This window comes from Dermacentor albipictus, unplaced genomic scaffold (genome assembly GCF_038994185.2).
Source record: "Dermacentor albipictus isolate Rhodes 1998 colony unplaced genomic scaffold, USDA_Dalb.pri_finalv2 scaffold_24, whole genome shotgun sequence".
Taxonomy (NCBI): domain Eukaryota; kingdom Metazoa; phylum Arthropoda; class Arachnida; order Ixodida; family Ixodidae; genus Dermacentor; species Dermacentor albipictus.
In genome coordinates this window covers 1,568,419-1,585,636 of record NW_027225578.1, presented here as the reverse complement: position 1 = coordinate 1,585,636, position 17,218 = coordinate 1,568,419, and the positions used below count along the sequence as shown (strand labels likewise).

The window sequence follows — 17,218 nt, the reverse complement described above, 5'->3', positions numbered from 1 at the left end:
TATCATTGCCACTGATTCCACAATGGTCAGGTACACATTGAAAGACGACCTCGTGACCTTTTTGTTGGACGTGATGGTAAAGTTTCGCGATTTCGTATGTCAATTGGTGATGGCATCCATGTCAGAGAACTCACTGCGTGCACTGTAATGCCGGTTTTGAATCACAGAACACAGCCCATATTCTACGTCTTTCAGAATCAATGAATTCCAGTGCTCGACGCAGGGCCGTTAGTTCTGCCGCCGTTGAGGTCGTGACATGCGATGTCTTGAACCGCAGTGTCATTCCTCGCGTTGGTATAACCACGGCACCACCAGAAGTGCATGACGTAGTCGATCCATCGGTATAAATGGGCACGTGGTTGCTGTACTTTTCATGCAAAAGAAGTAAGCTCAGCTGTTTTAGAGCAGGGACCGGTAGATCTGTCTTCTTCTGTGGTCCTGGAATCATTATATGTACTTGTTTATGGCTCACACACCACGGATCAAACGCTGGCTTGGCTGCAGGTGCGTACCCTGAAGTAAACGACGCACGATGTGCACTGACAATGCCGCTAAATGTCGAGCAGGGCCTTGCAGCAGTGAGGCTCACCAAGTGGTGGGAAGGGGTCCTAGCGTAATGCCTGAGATGCATACGCATTTTTTCAAACGGCAATGTGCGTCGTGATTGGATAATCCTGCGCAAGGGCAATGGTTTCAGCCGTTGATGCACTACGTGGTAAGCCAAGACATATCTTAAGGGCTTGGGCTTGAATCCTCTGAATCATGTGCAAGTTAGTCTTGCAGGTGTTGGATATTGCAGGCATGCTGTGTCGCAGGAATCCAGCGAACAACGCCTTGTACAGCTGTAACATAGCGTGTATAGATACTCCACAACTTTTCCCTGCAAGGAACCTGAAGAGGTGACAGATAGCAGTAAGCCCCTTTTTCACGTTATTCACGTGCGGAGTCCAAGCTAGGTCTCTGTCAATTACGACTCCCAAGAACCTGTGGCTTCTGCTGTATGGTATAAGTTGCCCGTTAATAGATACGCCGTAAGCAGACATTCGTTTCCTCGTGAATGCCACCATTGCGCACTTCCCGCATGAAATTTCAAGTCCTTGTTCACGAAGGTAGCAAGATGTCGTTGTGGCTGCCTTCTGAAGCCGAGCGCCAAGCTGAAGTCGTGTCACACCTGACGCCGTACAAACCGTACGGTGTTTGGCAGGTTGTCAACTAATCCACAGGGGGTGAGATTGAAAAGAGTTGGGCTAAGCTCTCCACCTTGAAGGACTCCTCGGCTACCGTAATGCTCGGATGTCAGGCCATTTTCTCTGTGCACGTAGAATGATCTCCTCTGTAAGTAGCTGCACACCCACATATATATCTTATCACCAAGTCCGACAGCTTCTAACGTGCTAAGGATGGCTTCATGGGTGACATTATCATAAGCCCCTTCAACATCTAGAAACAGAGCAGCAGATAGTCGCCTACAGGCCTTTTGGTGTTGCACAAATGTTATCAAGTCAACAACGTTGTCTGTTGACGAACGGCCACGTCTGAATCCGGCCATAGCATCTGGGTAGATTTCATAATACTCTAAGTACCATTCCAGACGTGTTGAAATTATTCTTTCCATTGTTTTTCCGACACAGCTGGCAAGTGCTATTGGACGGTATGAGGAAATATCAAAAGGCGACTTGCCAGCTTTGAGAAGTTGAATGAGGCGAGTTGACTTCCATTCTTGCGGAACCGTACCCGTCTTCCAGGAGTCGTTGTACAGGAGCAAGAGTGCCTTCCGAGCTTGGCCTCCTACGTTACACAGGGCACGGTATGTAATGCCGTCAGGTCCTGGCGCTGAAGTACGCCTGCACAAAGCCAGCGCAGCTTCTAGTACTTCAATAGAAAAAGGGCATTCCATGGGGAGACCGCATGAGAACAGTGGGTGGTGGAGCGTTCCCTACCCGTTCCATCGGAATTTGCTTCGCCAGCAATCTTTCTGCAGAAAGATTCAGCGACGTCAATATCTCTACATTGTAGATAGAGTGACAGATATTTAAATGGGTGGCGCTGACAAAGGCTGTGCGAAGGCCACGAACAGTCCTCCATATAAGCGGCAAATGTTTTCGCGGATCCAGGGACTCGCAAAAGGATACCCATTGTCGCGAAGCCAGCTTGTTCATGTGACGATGTATTTTCTTTTGAGTTCGTCTATCCAATCTCAAATCATAATTGGAATTCGTGCTTCTATATCATCGCTCCGCACCACGGCGAATTGCTCGAATTTTCGCTTGTTCGATGTCGAAATCGGTGCTGGAAGAACTATTGGAAAGCAAATGCGTTATTGTTTGTATGGCATCCTTTATCGCGCCCTGCAGGTTATAGGAGGCGCCGTCACGACAACAGTCTTCCATTATTCTTTTGTATTTAGGCCAATCGGTGCACTGGACGGTTCTGCAGGACTTAGGGCTAGTCAAGCCTTCGATCTTCAAATAGGTTGGGATGTGGTCGCTACCCCGCGTTTCTAAATCCGAAAACCAGTGCACTGTTCTCGACAGCGAACGTGAAACGAAGGTAAGGTCCAAGCAGCTATTGTACGCTGATCCACGCAGATAAGTAGGGCTTCCATCATTTGACAGGCAAAATTAGAGTTCATAGGCAAAGGACACCAACGCTCTGCCTCCAGAGTTCACTTTGGTGCTTCCCCATAGGTAATGGTGGGCGTTAAATTCACCAGTGAGCGCCCACGGCTGTGGAGTCGATGTCCGAATTCCCCGTAAGCGCTCACAAACTAGATGGCTTGTTGGAGATAAATAGGCTCCAAGAATTGTGAACGTGAGCTTTTCCTTCTGTATTGTTAAGCAAACGTATTGATTTGCTTCGTCAGGAGGCACTGGGTGATGTACATAAGTCAAGCCACGGCGTATAAACATAACGACTTTGCTGCACTCTCCGTGGGTAGAGAACATAAAGCACTCATACCCGGACAGTCTGATGGGAACTGACAGGTTGGGCTCGCAAATCACGATAATGGGGAATTGGTGCGTAAAGACAAACTGTCTAAAGTCGGGCATGCGTGACTTAAGCCCTCTGGCGTTCCACTGAACGACAGATGCATTCTTGACCTCCTCTTGAAACGGCGGCAATGCTCGGGCCGTGGTTTTACCCTAGAGCCGCAAGCACCGGACTCAAGGTGTCCAGCACCTGCAGTGCACTCTGTGCCAACGGGGGTTTCATGCTGCTCATTAGAATGCGCATGGGGTCCATAACTGACTTCAGCATCACTATGACTTGGCGATCCTCAGTCGGCGTCGCATCCGCGGTTCGTGAGGTCATTGAGGACGGCGCAATTTGATGTGACTCCGATGCACGTTGTGCTCGTGGAAGTGTAGGCCACTCTTCAGGAGGTGCGAGTCTTGTACCTTTCTTCGTTTTCGCAGTGTCTGCCTTTGTGGAAGTCGGCGTTGATACGGTAGCCGCTTTCCCGGAAGATGGTGTATATCTTTCAGTAGATGTAACTCTTCGTGATGCTCTTCGGTGGCGAAGTCGTCGTCACCTGAGACTAGCGGCAGCCTCTCTGTGTGTTGAATGGTCCTGTACCATACGTTTGAGTACTGCTCGCTCGTTCCTCACACGCGGGCAATCATTGGATGAGGCCTCATGAGTACCATGGCAGTAAGGGCACTTTAACACAGTTGCGTGGCAGGCATCTGCTTAATGAGATTCGGCGCACCGTGGGCACACGAGGTTATTCCTACAGACACCTTTTACGTGTCCCATCTTGCAGCATTTGTAGCATTGCAGGGGCTTCGGTACGTATGGGCGGACTGGATGGCGGACGTGGCCAACTTTGACGTGTGAGGGAAGGCTGTCTCCCTCAAACCACAGCTTCAGGCAACGTGTGTTGCTAAGTCTTGTGATCTGCGTGATAAGATTGCCTTCTGTAGTTGGCTTTATTAATATCGGTAAGTTGTCGGTTGGTATAGAAATATCGACATCATAAATGACGCCGACAGTGCCATTGCAGCCTGTAGGTATCATGGATCGCACTTTTACTTTGTCGATCTCCGTTATGTGCCGCAGGCTTTGCAGTGCACTACGGTGTAGAGCATCTACTGCAAGGACATTCTTCTGTGCGTTTATTTTCACGTCCTTTATCTCGTTTGGCGCGATTCCCTCAAGAAACGCAGAAAGGACTTGCCTGTTTAGGAGTCGCAGATTGGACACTGGGTCCACAGGCATGAAGAGCATAGTGTACGGCCAGGCGCTGTGGTGTTGTCTTCACGGTGGATCACTGCAAGATGATGTCATGACCGTTTATGAGGGCTTGATGGAGAACCTCGCTTGTCTCTACACCAGTTGATCATGGGTTGGATCATGGGTTGGGTTGGATCATGGATCATGGTTGATCAGGCTGCTCTAGAATCGCTGTTTGTTAAAGCCCATCCCTCATGTAATACCCCATCTCTGGGGCCTTTGAGGTATAATAAAATAAATAAATAAATAAATAAATAAATAAATAAATAAATAAATAAATAAATAAATGGGTCTTGCGTTGTAAGGCTGACTGCAGACTCTGAAGGGCTGTCTTTGTGTCACAAGAAACGACTCACTTTCGAGGTTTGGCTTGTGCGATGTAATTAACAGCGGCACGTAAAGCGGCACGTACTGTTGCTGTAGAGCTGTTGCTTACTACTTTGAAAGTAATTGTAATTTATAAGGCCGGGATGATAAGAGAGGCTGCGGAGCTGGTGGCTGAGCGATCTGCGATGTATACATAGCCTAGACGCGGCAACGGCTGATATTTTCGTCTGCGCTGTAACCTCGCCACTAGGTTCGGCTTGAAGGGAGAAGCAGTATGAAGGACAATGCCATCACTGCTGCTGCCACTCTTCCTCACGCCAGCGTGTCAGCAGTCGGCGAATATCCGCGGTCATCGAATCAGGTGTGTTCATGTCGCACGTGACACCATGCTTGTTAATTTAGTTAGTTAGTGCTGCGGACGCCATGGCCGGGATTTGATCCGCGACCTCGTGTTTACCAGCCCAACACCATAGGCACTTAAGAACAACTCATTTCATTCGTGTTGTGATAGCGCTGTGGGAAGGCCACACATAGTGAGGACTCCCGAAGAGCAGCGCGAATGCGATGTTGCGACGAAGGAAACAGCAGCGTTAATGCGCCCAACGGTGTCATGCTCAGGCTAGGCAGGACCCAGCGGTTCCATTCGTTCAAGGCTCATCCTACTTGTCTATGTTATCAGGCGATACCACAGCTTCGCTGCCTAACCACATTCGCAGCTTGGATTAGAGCTCAATTTTTTTACACTGCTTTGTGCTGGGACTAGTAGTGCGTACTAGAACTCAACACAACGCGAACTTAAAAATTCAAATCATTTCTTGTAGCCAATATTATTCAATACTGCCTACGTGTACAGCCTTCTTACTTCGGCAAATTCAAAACAGACTGCCCTAATCTCTTGCTTCCCACATCTACCTTTCCACGCGGTACGTAAACTGATGAAGTCAAATCGATTACGTCTTGCTTAATGAAATATACGGTACACACGAACCCCTGCGAGGAATTCGGCAGCACTGAAGAATAATAGACTTTTGCCTTGGGACGTGGTTTTGGTTTCCTAAGACACCGAACCTCTTCAGCGGACAGTAGCACGCTGGCACACAGCGTCGGACTACAGCACGAGTTTTAAAACATATTGCACTCAAAATCTGTTTTGACGGGTAGAACAGGCTATGAAATACGCGCTAATAGGCGTGGAAGGCGAAAGTGAATGTGCATATACGTCACTTTGCGTTAGGACGGGGTAGTGAAGTCTACCAGTGGCCTCAAAGTTAGCACTCAAATTTAGCCTTCCATGACATGGCCCCGAGAGCATAGAATATTGTTTCAGGTTAGCCTTCCAAAAGTTCGGGCAAATTGTTTTGTAGCGCAGGGCCAAATAAAAAATGTGAATACTGTTTAAAAATTCCTTATCATGTTTCCCTATTAACAGAAACGCGGCCACGGTTCTTTGCGAAACACCCGGCGACTTAGCTTTTCATGTATTTAAGTCTTTCTACTCTTAAACACGTCCAAACAACTGCATTTAGTACCGTACGAACACATATGGGTAAAAGCGACTTCAGTAACGTGACACACATGTTAGAGATTTCCTACAATATAATTTTCTCCCTTCCCACCCGCTCCCTCCCCAGGCAGACGCCTTTTCTTTCTTCATTAATGCGCACCTGAGCCCCAATGCGCATACATACGCTCTCGCGTAAAAGCCACCCGAGAGAACGGAAGACGACGACTAACACAATGAACACCGTAGCCCCACGTATAGCACTAGCGAGAACTCCGCTTCTGCCAAATAAATGACGTAAACTTGCCGCTTGCGGGTAAAAGCGATGCATGTGCTCGCTTCGACTAAAAGCGACAAGCGCTGCATCTGCCCTCTTTGTTTCTATCATCTTGTCCCGAGTTCACGTCTCTGCTCGCATTGGCGAGCTCGCTCGCAGGCATAGAGCCGAAGCGCTAGTATAAATAGCGGCGCTTTCTGGGTAAAGCAGAGGCTCGCAGGGCTGCAGCGCAGTGAACAGGCGGGACGAAATGCTGCCGCTGGGAGAGAATGGACGCACGCGTTTGGGGGCGCGCGCGGCGCTCCTTTCGCCGGCGTCTCAGAGACGCGCCGAGAACAGCGGGTGCCGTTTGGGCCCCGGCTTGGGTGCGTCACGCGAGTGCGGCACGTGGACGAATAGTAATGCGATTAGGCATCGAGTGGGCAACGATAAGTAGCGCGCGCCTACCGGCTCAGCTGGCGGCGCGTTTCCCCAAGGCACTGTATCCAGACATTAGAGAGTTTTAGTATTGGGGACGCAAGGCGTTGGGGCCCCAAGCGCCTGGGTGCGTTTGCGTTTGCGTACGCAAGCAGAAACGTGTTATAGGTTAGCGGCCCCAAACGCAAACCGCAATGAGGTCGCATGCGCTCGAAGCACCACCAACGTCTGGTCGTTGCTGCGTTATCATGTTATAAAATATGATATGAAGCATATGAAGTAAAGTACATTAAACTCTTTTTATTAGAAGCAGTTAATAGAGAGGTTTACAGCGTCCGGGAATCGGGTAAACGTAGGCTGGGGCGTTGGGGCGGAGCCATGAACTAGAGCGGCCTGCATAGTGCTGCCACCTGGTGGCGCAAAGCTCAAACAGACAAAAAGAGCTCATATTGCAGTAACCAAGTGTATTTTACTTTGCTGCGGGTATAAATTTTTGGCAGCAACACAGTTAAGCCAGTGCCGATAACTTACACCAGCAGCGAAGTAGAATAGACTTGGTTACAGCAATATTAGCTGATTTTGTCAGTTTTAGCTCTACGCCGCCAGGTGGATGCACCCTGCAAGACGCTCCCCTTTATAGCTCCGCCCTAACGCCCCAACTGCGTTTATCCGCATACCGGACGTGCTAAACCTCTCCAATGTATATAAAAACGACGTCTGTCGACACTTGGCGAAAGATTTATTACATTATCTACCCGCTAGCTGCTCGCAAGTTCTCCTACACCGCAAGAGTCACGTGGGTAACGTGACCTCTTAGGGGCAGCGATGTTTTCGGCCGCTGCAACAACCCAAGGACGCAAGTAGACGTAGCGGTCTGCGCATGCGCAGTAACGTCGCCCCTAGTTCTTGCGTACGCAAGCCGCTTGCGTCCCCAACACTAAAACTCCCTATTACGCCTGTGCCTTCGAGCGCCACTGGGGCTGCACGAACGGTGTGCAGTAAATGGTTCCGGTAAATTAATAGCATTGAAAAAAAACTTGCGGCAGTAATGCCGCCGCGCAGCGTTCATTGCGTTGCGTATTAGGGTGCCTCGATGCCAACTGCATATATATACACTCTAAAAACAGTTGCACCCTTTGGGGTGTATGTTTGCCACGCAACGATCATTGTCATCTGTCTTGTCCGCATTTCCTTTCTTTAACGCGGCGAGCCCGGTACTTTCCAGTAACGAACAGCATGCGCGTTATCAGCATTACAGAGCATTCTCGACAGGAAAGTAGCCAGCGCCGCGTTTTCAAGGAAGGAAATACACCCCAAAGTGTGTAAACTTTTTTTTAGAGTGTATACACTATCAGAAAAGTTTACACCCTTTGGAGTGTATATTTGCCACACAACGATAATCGTCATCTGTCTTGCTTGCATTTCCTTTCTTGAAGACGCCGCGCCCGCTACTTTCCTGTCGGGAATGCTATGTCATGCTGATAACGCGCATGTTGGCGCATCGTTATCATGTTCGAGCATGATAACGCGCATCGTTCGTTACTGAAAAGATACAAACAATGCCGGGCTCACCGGGTTAAAGAAATGAAATGCGGACCAGACAGATGACGATTATTGCTGTGTGGCAAATATAGACCCCAAAGGGTGCAACTGTTTTTAGAGTGTAGTATGCTCACAGTACCCTGCTTTGAAGCCAAAGCAGAGCGGTGGGTGGCTGGGCTGATAAACGTTGTACACAATGGCTTCGTTCACTTCCCTCATATCACGAATGTTTTGTTATAGACCGTTTATGTTGTACTCGAGTGTTGCAAAGCTTTAGTTTTGTGTCTTTTTTTTTTCTTCTGTTATTCTCTACGTGCAACTTTCATTGTATTTGTGCTACCTATACTATCGCTTGCAGCAGAGGGTGGTAGCAACACCATGGATGAACACATGCTGACGAATACTGGCGATTTTTGATGTGTACCAGCATCTCTGGAAATCGAATTTTCGATGTAATAGTTAATAAACATTCGTGCCGGACCGGGGCGAATTTTCCTTCAACTGCGAGGCTTCCGTTTCGAGGAATCCGTACGGGTTTCCTTTGTAGCAATTGCTGCTATTGGGTGGATCGTTTTTCCTTTATTATCACCGTATCTTCATCTCGATTTCCGCATAAAGTATGTAATAGAAACAGCCGTTCCGTGGTAATACGCCGACACATCATCACCCTCGCACATCTCGACTCCAGCACGAAAGAATCTTTCAGGGATATCCCTTTGCCTTTGTCTTTTGTCTTGCGTCGGTCGACCCCCATCTTATATCCGAAGATCTTCTAATTTCTGCCCACAACCTAGTCCTCTGCCTTTCTCAACTCCGCTTCACCTTGCCTTGGCACCCAGTCTGCAACTTTCATAGATCATCTAATATCTGCCTAATGCATTACAATGCCTGTCCAACAACATTGCTGTTAATTGCAACTGGTGCACCGGCTATCCCGATTTGCTCACACATTCCCACCGCTGCCCTACTGTTTAACGTAGCACTTAACGTTTTTGTCCCATCACTCGTTGCGCGGGCCTGAGCTTCTTTGTTAAGCTCCAAGTTTCGGACCCATATGTATTTCTATATGGAATCCAGTGAGCATAATATTAAGCTCCCGCTCATGACATCGAGAAATCTGCCATATTCAGCCCAACACATTTTTTATACATGTATCCTTGTCGTGATGCCGGTCCCCTGTAATTATTTAGCAGAAATAAATGCACTTTCGCACTCTTTATGCGCATTTCAATGGTACCAGCGTTTTTAAACGTTCATGCACGTTTCTCGCTTGAGTCACAGCTGCTTGTCCCCTGGAAGCGACAGTACAAGCGCTGCCCGCTGTCCCCATTGGTCACATCGGGAGGGGCCTGCTATAGCGGTGACAGAATTGAAAGTCATCAAATGCAGAATTTGTATCTAAGTGTGACTGTAAGAGCTATAGAAAGTGATGTGCGCAAATTAAGCTTAAATTGGACAGCTTATTAATGTGAACGGGTCTAGGCTCATTCTTGGCCTCGTTTTCGCCTGGCTTTAAAAATAGCGTGTTACCGATGCAGGAATCGAACCTCTACCCTCGAGAACAGCAGCCAGGTGATCTAACCATTAGGCATCGATTGCTTTTGCTTTCTTTTTCTTCTTTTCGTTGCGTGCGTGTGCATGTGTGTGTGCGTGTGCGCGTGCGTGCGTGGTGTATGCGCGTGTGTGTGTGTGTGTGTGTCTGTGTGTGTCTGTGTGTGTGTGTGTGAGGGGGGGGGAGTTCATTGACCTCCCATTGGTTATGACCACCTCGCGGTCATAACACTGTAAATACACTGCATTAGGCCACGATCGCACGCATGCGTGTCTCGCTCCGAAGCCAGTGAGCTCTTTGAAACGCTCTGCGCGTGGACCCCGTGCCACTTTGTCGTTTCCTTCCCTTGGGATAGCTCGCGCTTATAGAGGCGCCGCCTGAAACTGCACTGAGTCCCGTACCGGCCCACTACTTCCCTCCTAGCAGCTTACGCTAGGTACAACTGTGCGACGTTGTACAGACTTCGTGGTCACACAAATGAATCACATTTTAACATTTATTCGCGTAAATACAAATACCATCGTCGTTTTAACATGCACCACATAAAAAGAAATGCTACAGAAATTCTGAGAATTGTCTTCTAATGCGTCATCCTTCTTTGGTTCGGTTGCTACTTCGCTTTTGATTAACTTATTTAGCTAGTTTATGCATGTCTACCAAATGCTACCAATCATCTACTATTGCACTATTACAAGGATTGGATGTTTTAACTTAACCAATTATGCATTTATTTTACAGATATAAAGCGTCAGGTGACGGACAGATTTTGCTGGAGTGCTCGCCAAAGAATACGTAAGCATTATTAGCCATTGGTACTGTCGCGTTCAATATTGACTGCAACGCGCGAGTAGTGACCGGAGCGACGCTCTCTAGGAAAACTGGAGAGGGTTTCGCCATTCTAGCACTACACATAACCCCCTGATTTTCGTCATCTGCTTTCTTTACCGAGCGATAATATACTGACGCCAGAGAGAAAGAAATTCAACAAGAGGGGACACTCTTCAAAAACTGGCAACAGGAAACACGTCACGCCTAGTTTCAACAACATCCGTTAGTTGACGCGAGCATCAGAAAAAAAGAATGTGAAATAAACTTCCAGACGACGTTTTGTTTTTTTTATTCCTTCCCACTAAAAGTGAAAAAGTTTTGCGTGTGAATGAACCTAACCTTCCAACTTTTTGTTGCGTTGCCTAGCAACAAGCTAGCGGCACGCCAGACGCGCGTGCATACGTCATGCGCCAGACAAGCCGCAGGAGTGAACGTGGACGGTCGTACTACGTGCGAAGCTCGCGTGCTCGGCGACCCGTCTGTTTTGGATATAGCCCATTTTATTGGGCTCCCGGCCTTCTCTATAGGCTTCTCTTGCGTGTCGTCTGCATTTCGACATGGCACCACTGCACTACTGGACAACGGCAAGGTGAGAAATTGTGTTTGACAGGGTGCGGCTCATTTTAATCACATTTAGGCTTAGTTCGAGTGGCGCAGTTAGCGAAAAACAGCACCGCCGTCCTGGCGCGGTTAATTTGAGTTAATGCCTCGTCCTGGAAGATGTCTGCGACGCTTTTTATGAGCCCCAACATTACTGTAACTTATTTCGGTAGTTTTTGGGCACGCTTGCCGCGCCCGGCTTATTGACGCAGTAAGCGAAAACCGGCTCGGCCGTGAGACGCATTTGCGCGTGTGCATGCGTGTACTACGTCGTAGCGCCTAAGACAAGATTTCGCGCATTCTGTGGCCCCCAACATTATTTTAACTAAAGTCGTTATATTTGTGGTAGTTTAGAAGCACGGTTGCCGCGCCCAGCTTATTGACGCAGTTAGCGAAAAGCAGCTCGGCTGTGTGCCGCAGTTAGTTTCGCGTGTACTGAATCTTACTATAGAAGTTCGTGAAGCATTCAGTGACCCGAAGAAGTATTGTAATTTATTTGGTAACTTTTTGGGATATCTTGAGGCTTGCTCGCCGCGCCTGGGGTTGTGAAGCTGTTAGCAAAAAAGCAAGCCGGCCATAGCGAGTTAGTTTTGCGTGTACTGAATTTTAGTGGGACAAGTTTGTGACGCATTTTATAGCCCTGCAACAACATATACCTTATTTCGGTACTCACGCTTCTCGAAAACGCGACGAGCGATTGCCGAGAGTGATAACACGGGAGTGTTGCGTGCGCTGGCAGGACGCGTAAAAGATAACACGGAGGAGCTCAAGAACATGACATTTATGTATTCTGAGCGACTCAAAACAGGCTTTGCACCCACGAGTCTGACTTGAGTGCGATTACAAGACATTCTGCGAGCGTGTAATATGGTCTGGCTGAGCCTGTGTTGTAGCCACCTTTGTGTACTTGGCGTACCATCGTGTCAACTGAGGCCAAGTTGTTTTGGAAACGCGCAGTCACCCGTGTATCTGTGCACTTAAAGTGCAGGAAATAATGCCCGGGAGAGGAGGGGTGCTTGAAAATCGGATGTTAAGATTTTATGGCATTGTTTGGGAGGAGTCTTTGCTGCGAAATGTACCTAAAAGTGAGTTTATCTGTAATGCCGCTCATTCACCACTTACGAACGTTTCGCCTCTACACGCAATACTCCTGTTAGGTCAATATACCGAAATGATACATGCTTGTAATTTACTTTCTTTCAGCTGATGGCATCCGCTGGAGCATTGTACGACAACGACTGCTGCTTACCTGGTGCCACAACTTTGGATGAATGCAGAAGAAGCCCGGAACGAGCATTTATATAGAGCAAAATAAACATTTCATCATTTCAGCAGACGTCTTTCATTTTCTTTATGAAATTGCAGCTGACAGATTCGGCGCAGTCTTGTAAAGGTCAATCGCAATCATTTCTACCTAATAATGAAACGATTCCACGCCAAGGCCACGCGAGGTTCAGCAGAAGTGGGGCAAAAAAAAAAGAATGCCGTGCCGAGCAGCGGAGCCGGCGCGGCGTGTACCAACTGGTGTTCAAAACGCGCGCGCCCACAAACGAAACCGGAAGTAGTCAACAACATCCGCTTGGTGCGCTACAGTCAATTCGGCCGCTGGGCTCTATGGGAGTGTCCGATCTTGTTGAAATTTCTTTCTCTATGCTGACGCGCTGAGCCGCTGCCGCTCCATTATGAAAAAAAATTGTTTGCGCATGTGAGAGAGAGAGAGATAAAAAGAAAGAAAACTTACGAAGCTAGGGCAGTGGTGCGCCATGACGAAGCACGCAGCGCAAAGGACTCAGGGCGTCAGCGCTGGTCGGCGGGCCAATGTATTATCGCTCCGCGGAGAAAGCAGACGATGGAAAGCGGGACCGCAAAACGCCAGATTCATCGTCATCAAAGCAGGAGCTTATGTGCACTGCTGGAATGGCGAACCCTTCTGCACTTCTTTTTTTTTTCAGAAGAGCGTCGCTGCAGCCATGGCTGGTGCCATTGCAGCTCATATATACTGACCACAACAATACGTACAATTGCGCAACACGTAGTCGCTGATGACGTCACAGCCCGAGATTGTACTGCTTACGCCTGTCTACTATCTATGTAGAACCAAACAATCGCCATGTGGTAGGCTCGAATCTAACGTCTCGCGTAGACATGATCCATTGCCGTCATACGATCGTCTACACAGTGGTTGTATAGTCGTGCTGCTGTCGTCACATACACGTATAATTGTGACCCCACACGCAACTACTAAATTTTCAGGAACACGTTGGTCCGGTTGGTATCGTTTTTCGGAACCTCAGACCATGCTGGACAGCCAGATACCTACAAAATCCTTCGCATAACATAGATTCCCACAGTGTGTGGGATCTGCACAATTTTTTTTTTTCGATGAAGTATTTAGGCATGCTTACCCTCGATTCATGTGTTGTGGTCACTGTTTGCGTGCTTGAATTGTTGAAGCATTACTTACGCTAATTGTATATAAAGTTTGTTGTAGTTGTCAATACGAGGCTGGCTGATTGATTCCTTCGTCAATAAGATACCGAAAAATAAAACTCGTCACATGGAATTCAGTAGAGGATTTGACTAAGTGGTACATCTTCACGGGCGACGGGACTAGGTCACTGCTGCTACACCTTGAACCTTGAACATTTGATGAATGCTAAGCCGCTATGGATAAATATTCTATGGATATGAATAAATATTCAATGGTAAATATTAGGAGCTATTCAGCATTTTTTTCTCACTGTCAGAGAACATTACTTGCTTTGAAGACAGACTGTCCTATCAGTGGGTGCAATGATATTTCAAGATAGTATTGGCAAGAAAACAATGTCAACTCAATTTATGCAAATGAGCTACTATATGAGTCACTGTCATGAAAGTTACAATCATTCAGTTCCATGTTTAGAAAACTCGCTTACCTGTGAGCCTCTGAATTGATCTGGGGGATGATGTGGCCTTCTGTAAGAGACCACCGGCCTCACACTTGTTGACTCGCTGGCACAATGGTGTCTCGTACTGTCCAATAGCGAACACTTCTCTAAAGGTGATGAGCTCTATGAACAGCAGCTACGTTTTTCAAATAACCTTCTTTCTTCACACATAATCACACCACTGACGACGCCTACAGTAGAGAGGTGTAGCAGTGAAAGTGTATAAAAAAAGAAAGCTCCGCAGAAACTTTGCATAACTCTATTGCAGTATACACGTGAAATTCAATAATATGACGCTTCTTAAAAAACCGAAAATTTCTTACTGTCTATTTTTACGCATGCTAACTGATATTGCTGGCAGAAACGTCGTAATCTACAGTACTTAATTCCCAAAGAAGTGTACATCTGCCTCGAAATTTATTTTGAAGGGTTATCTATTTTTTAAATACCATCAGAATCAGTGCCAAGACGTTAGGTAGGTGCTACGATGTTTAGATAATATTCGCCTCAGAAACAGGTTTACACATTTCATTTCACGTTGCCTCCGGCGAACCACCTGTGTACACATTTAACGTTCGTGAGCGCACAAATAAAGAAACTAGAAGTTCCTAATACAACTTGAAGGAAAGGTGAATTTCCCCAAATCTCTCCGGTGTATTGGTATGTTTCTGCGTTTTCTGCAGTGGCCCGCTCACGCTTATCTGCGACCTACAGGAACAGTTTGCTCGAATGAAATTTCGAAGAAGACGACGTAAAGCCGTGCTGCTGCGTAAATACACATTTTATCATTAATCCTTTTATTAATTTACTTATTCTCTCAAATCTGGAGTGCGATCGCGCAAACAGCTCGCTTTTCCGTTCGTTCGCTCTGGCTGCGGTGTCACAAAGTGGGCCGTCCGCAAGATTTGTGAGAACGGGAGGGAGAGCACAGCCAATAAATGAGCGAGCCCCGCCCGGGAAGTTTACGTCACCAGTTTGGGCTTCGATCGGAGACGATATATGAAATGCAGAATGTTTGTGATGCTTTAATAATTAAACACGTAATATAAGACAAAAATTCTTACTGTTGCAACTATAATCTGCCTTGAAAACTTCATGCGAGAAAAGAAAACTAGTTTAGGCGGCATATATTTTGGTTTAGTCCGCTAGGTGGTATCGCACACGCCAAAACAAATTGGCGGGCGCGCGCAGTCCAATTGGCGATCACTGTTCATCGACTGCGAATCGTTATGTCGTCGCACAAAAATGTAAGACTTGGCCCGCACGTGTCGCCGCATCAACGCGAACTGTTGGTCGCGTTCATGGAGGGCCACCCGTACCTTGCGCGGACATCGTGCGCGCTGACCCAAGAGTGCACGGTCGAGCGTAGGCGGCAACTCTGGAGCGAGCTTGCCGCCCTGCTGTACGCAGAAGGCCCGACCACGAAGACAGCGAAACAATGGCAGGTGTTTTGCCGCCGCAGCTTCCGCAAGTCAAAGGTGACTGCGAGGAGTGGTTCTGTTGCTCGCGATATTTATAATTCTGTCCGTAATTGCAGCGACACGGGTGGAGGCCACCTGCCCGGCTTTCGTGGCCGTGTCCTCAATTTGGTTGGCACCTCCACGGTGACGGGAGTGTGCGAGCCTATTATAAAAGATGAAAGCGTGCAAAAAATGGCAGATCGTGAGTACTTTCGATCATGGTATTCAATGCGTAGGACCCTTTTCTTGACATGAAGCCCACAGTCTCGCCCGGACTGAGTCCTTCAGGCTGTTTGATCGCTATGAGCGTCCCGTCGACACAGGCCACTACACCGGGAATGCGGCCGCGATCCGCAAAGGCCGCCTTTGCACTAGCCTTGCCGGCCGTTGTCGACGGGAAGCTCACCCAACCCTGTTGCCGGCTCACCACCGGTTGTTGCTTCCGCAACTGCGTGAATGCTCTCGCTAACAGAAGCCTGCCCCATGGATACGAATTCTTCGCTGCCGATGGATTTTGGAAGCTGCCCGTCGCGAAGAAACGGAGAGCACAAAGCACCTTGTCTTGCATCGTGATGCCGCCGGTCCGAAGGCCACCGATGGCGTCTTCCAATTGCTCGCAGAGCCACCGCACAGTGCTCTTCGAGAGCCTGAAGTGCTCGCGGAACTCTTCCTCTGTAAGCTCGTCAAATGCGTCAAGCAAGATGCGTCGCCGACGCTGCCCGAGAGACTCCAAAAGCGCGACAATAGCAGCGGCCATCGTGACTAGTGAGCGCCAAACCGCCGAACAATAAACGCGATTCTCTGAGCACAAAGTGAAACCACGAGCATTCTCGACAAATGCGCTCACAAAAATCAAAATTTAAAAAATAACACTGTATTTATCACAGCGCAGGCACATTTATTTTCCCTGTGATCACAGTTGTTTTCAATAATTAACATCGCTAACGTTCTACGATGGCGGATCGCATTTTCATCTCGAAAAACTGGACCCCCGCCAGGGTCAGCCATGTTCGGCGAGCGCCGACATTATGAGCAGACGACAGGCACATCGTCTGCTACTAGCGCTGCTATGGCAACGGCCATTCATTCTTCGAAACGAATGCCCTTGTCGACCATTCCACGATAGCGGCCGATTCCACTCGGTTTTGGAATGATTGACAGGAGTGTGACGTAAGCGCATTTTGTGGTCCCGCCCCAGCGCAATGACGGCCATGACAAAACGCGCAGGCGCCAACGAATCGCGAGAGAGCGGAAAAGCGAGCTGTTTGCGCGATCGCACCCCTGAGTGAGAACAGAATTTTTAAATTTTTTTCATTGCCTGTGATTTGGTAGAACATATACACTACACTTTTTGTTCAAAATATTTGCTACTAGTAGGCAGTGCTCTTGCTTTCACACCGACGAAGATGTACACCACTTTCTGAAGTGCTGACGACAAAATACTGCAAGATGAACACTGAGGGAGGATATAACCTTGTTCGAACGTCGACCACATACTCTCAAAACAATTTGCCCATGGCCAATTGCTGGGTCGCGGCCTTGGAAATATGT

At 48.0% G+C, this 17,218-nt stretch overlaps 1 protein-coding gene across 1 annotated transcript; it reads right to left on the bottom strand.

The window, feature by feature from the left end:
• Positions 1–15,833: 15,833 nt before the first annotated feature.
• Positions 15,834–16,424, bottom strand: LOC139052470 (putative nuclease HARBI1). Its single transcript, XM_070529586.1, has one exon. The coding sequence runs from the start codon at positions 16,422–16,424 to the stop codon at positions 15,834–15,836; it is 591 nt and encodes a 196-aa protein (XP_070385687.1).
• Between the last annotated feature and the right edge of the window lie 794 nt (positions 16,425–17,218).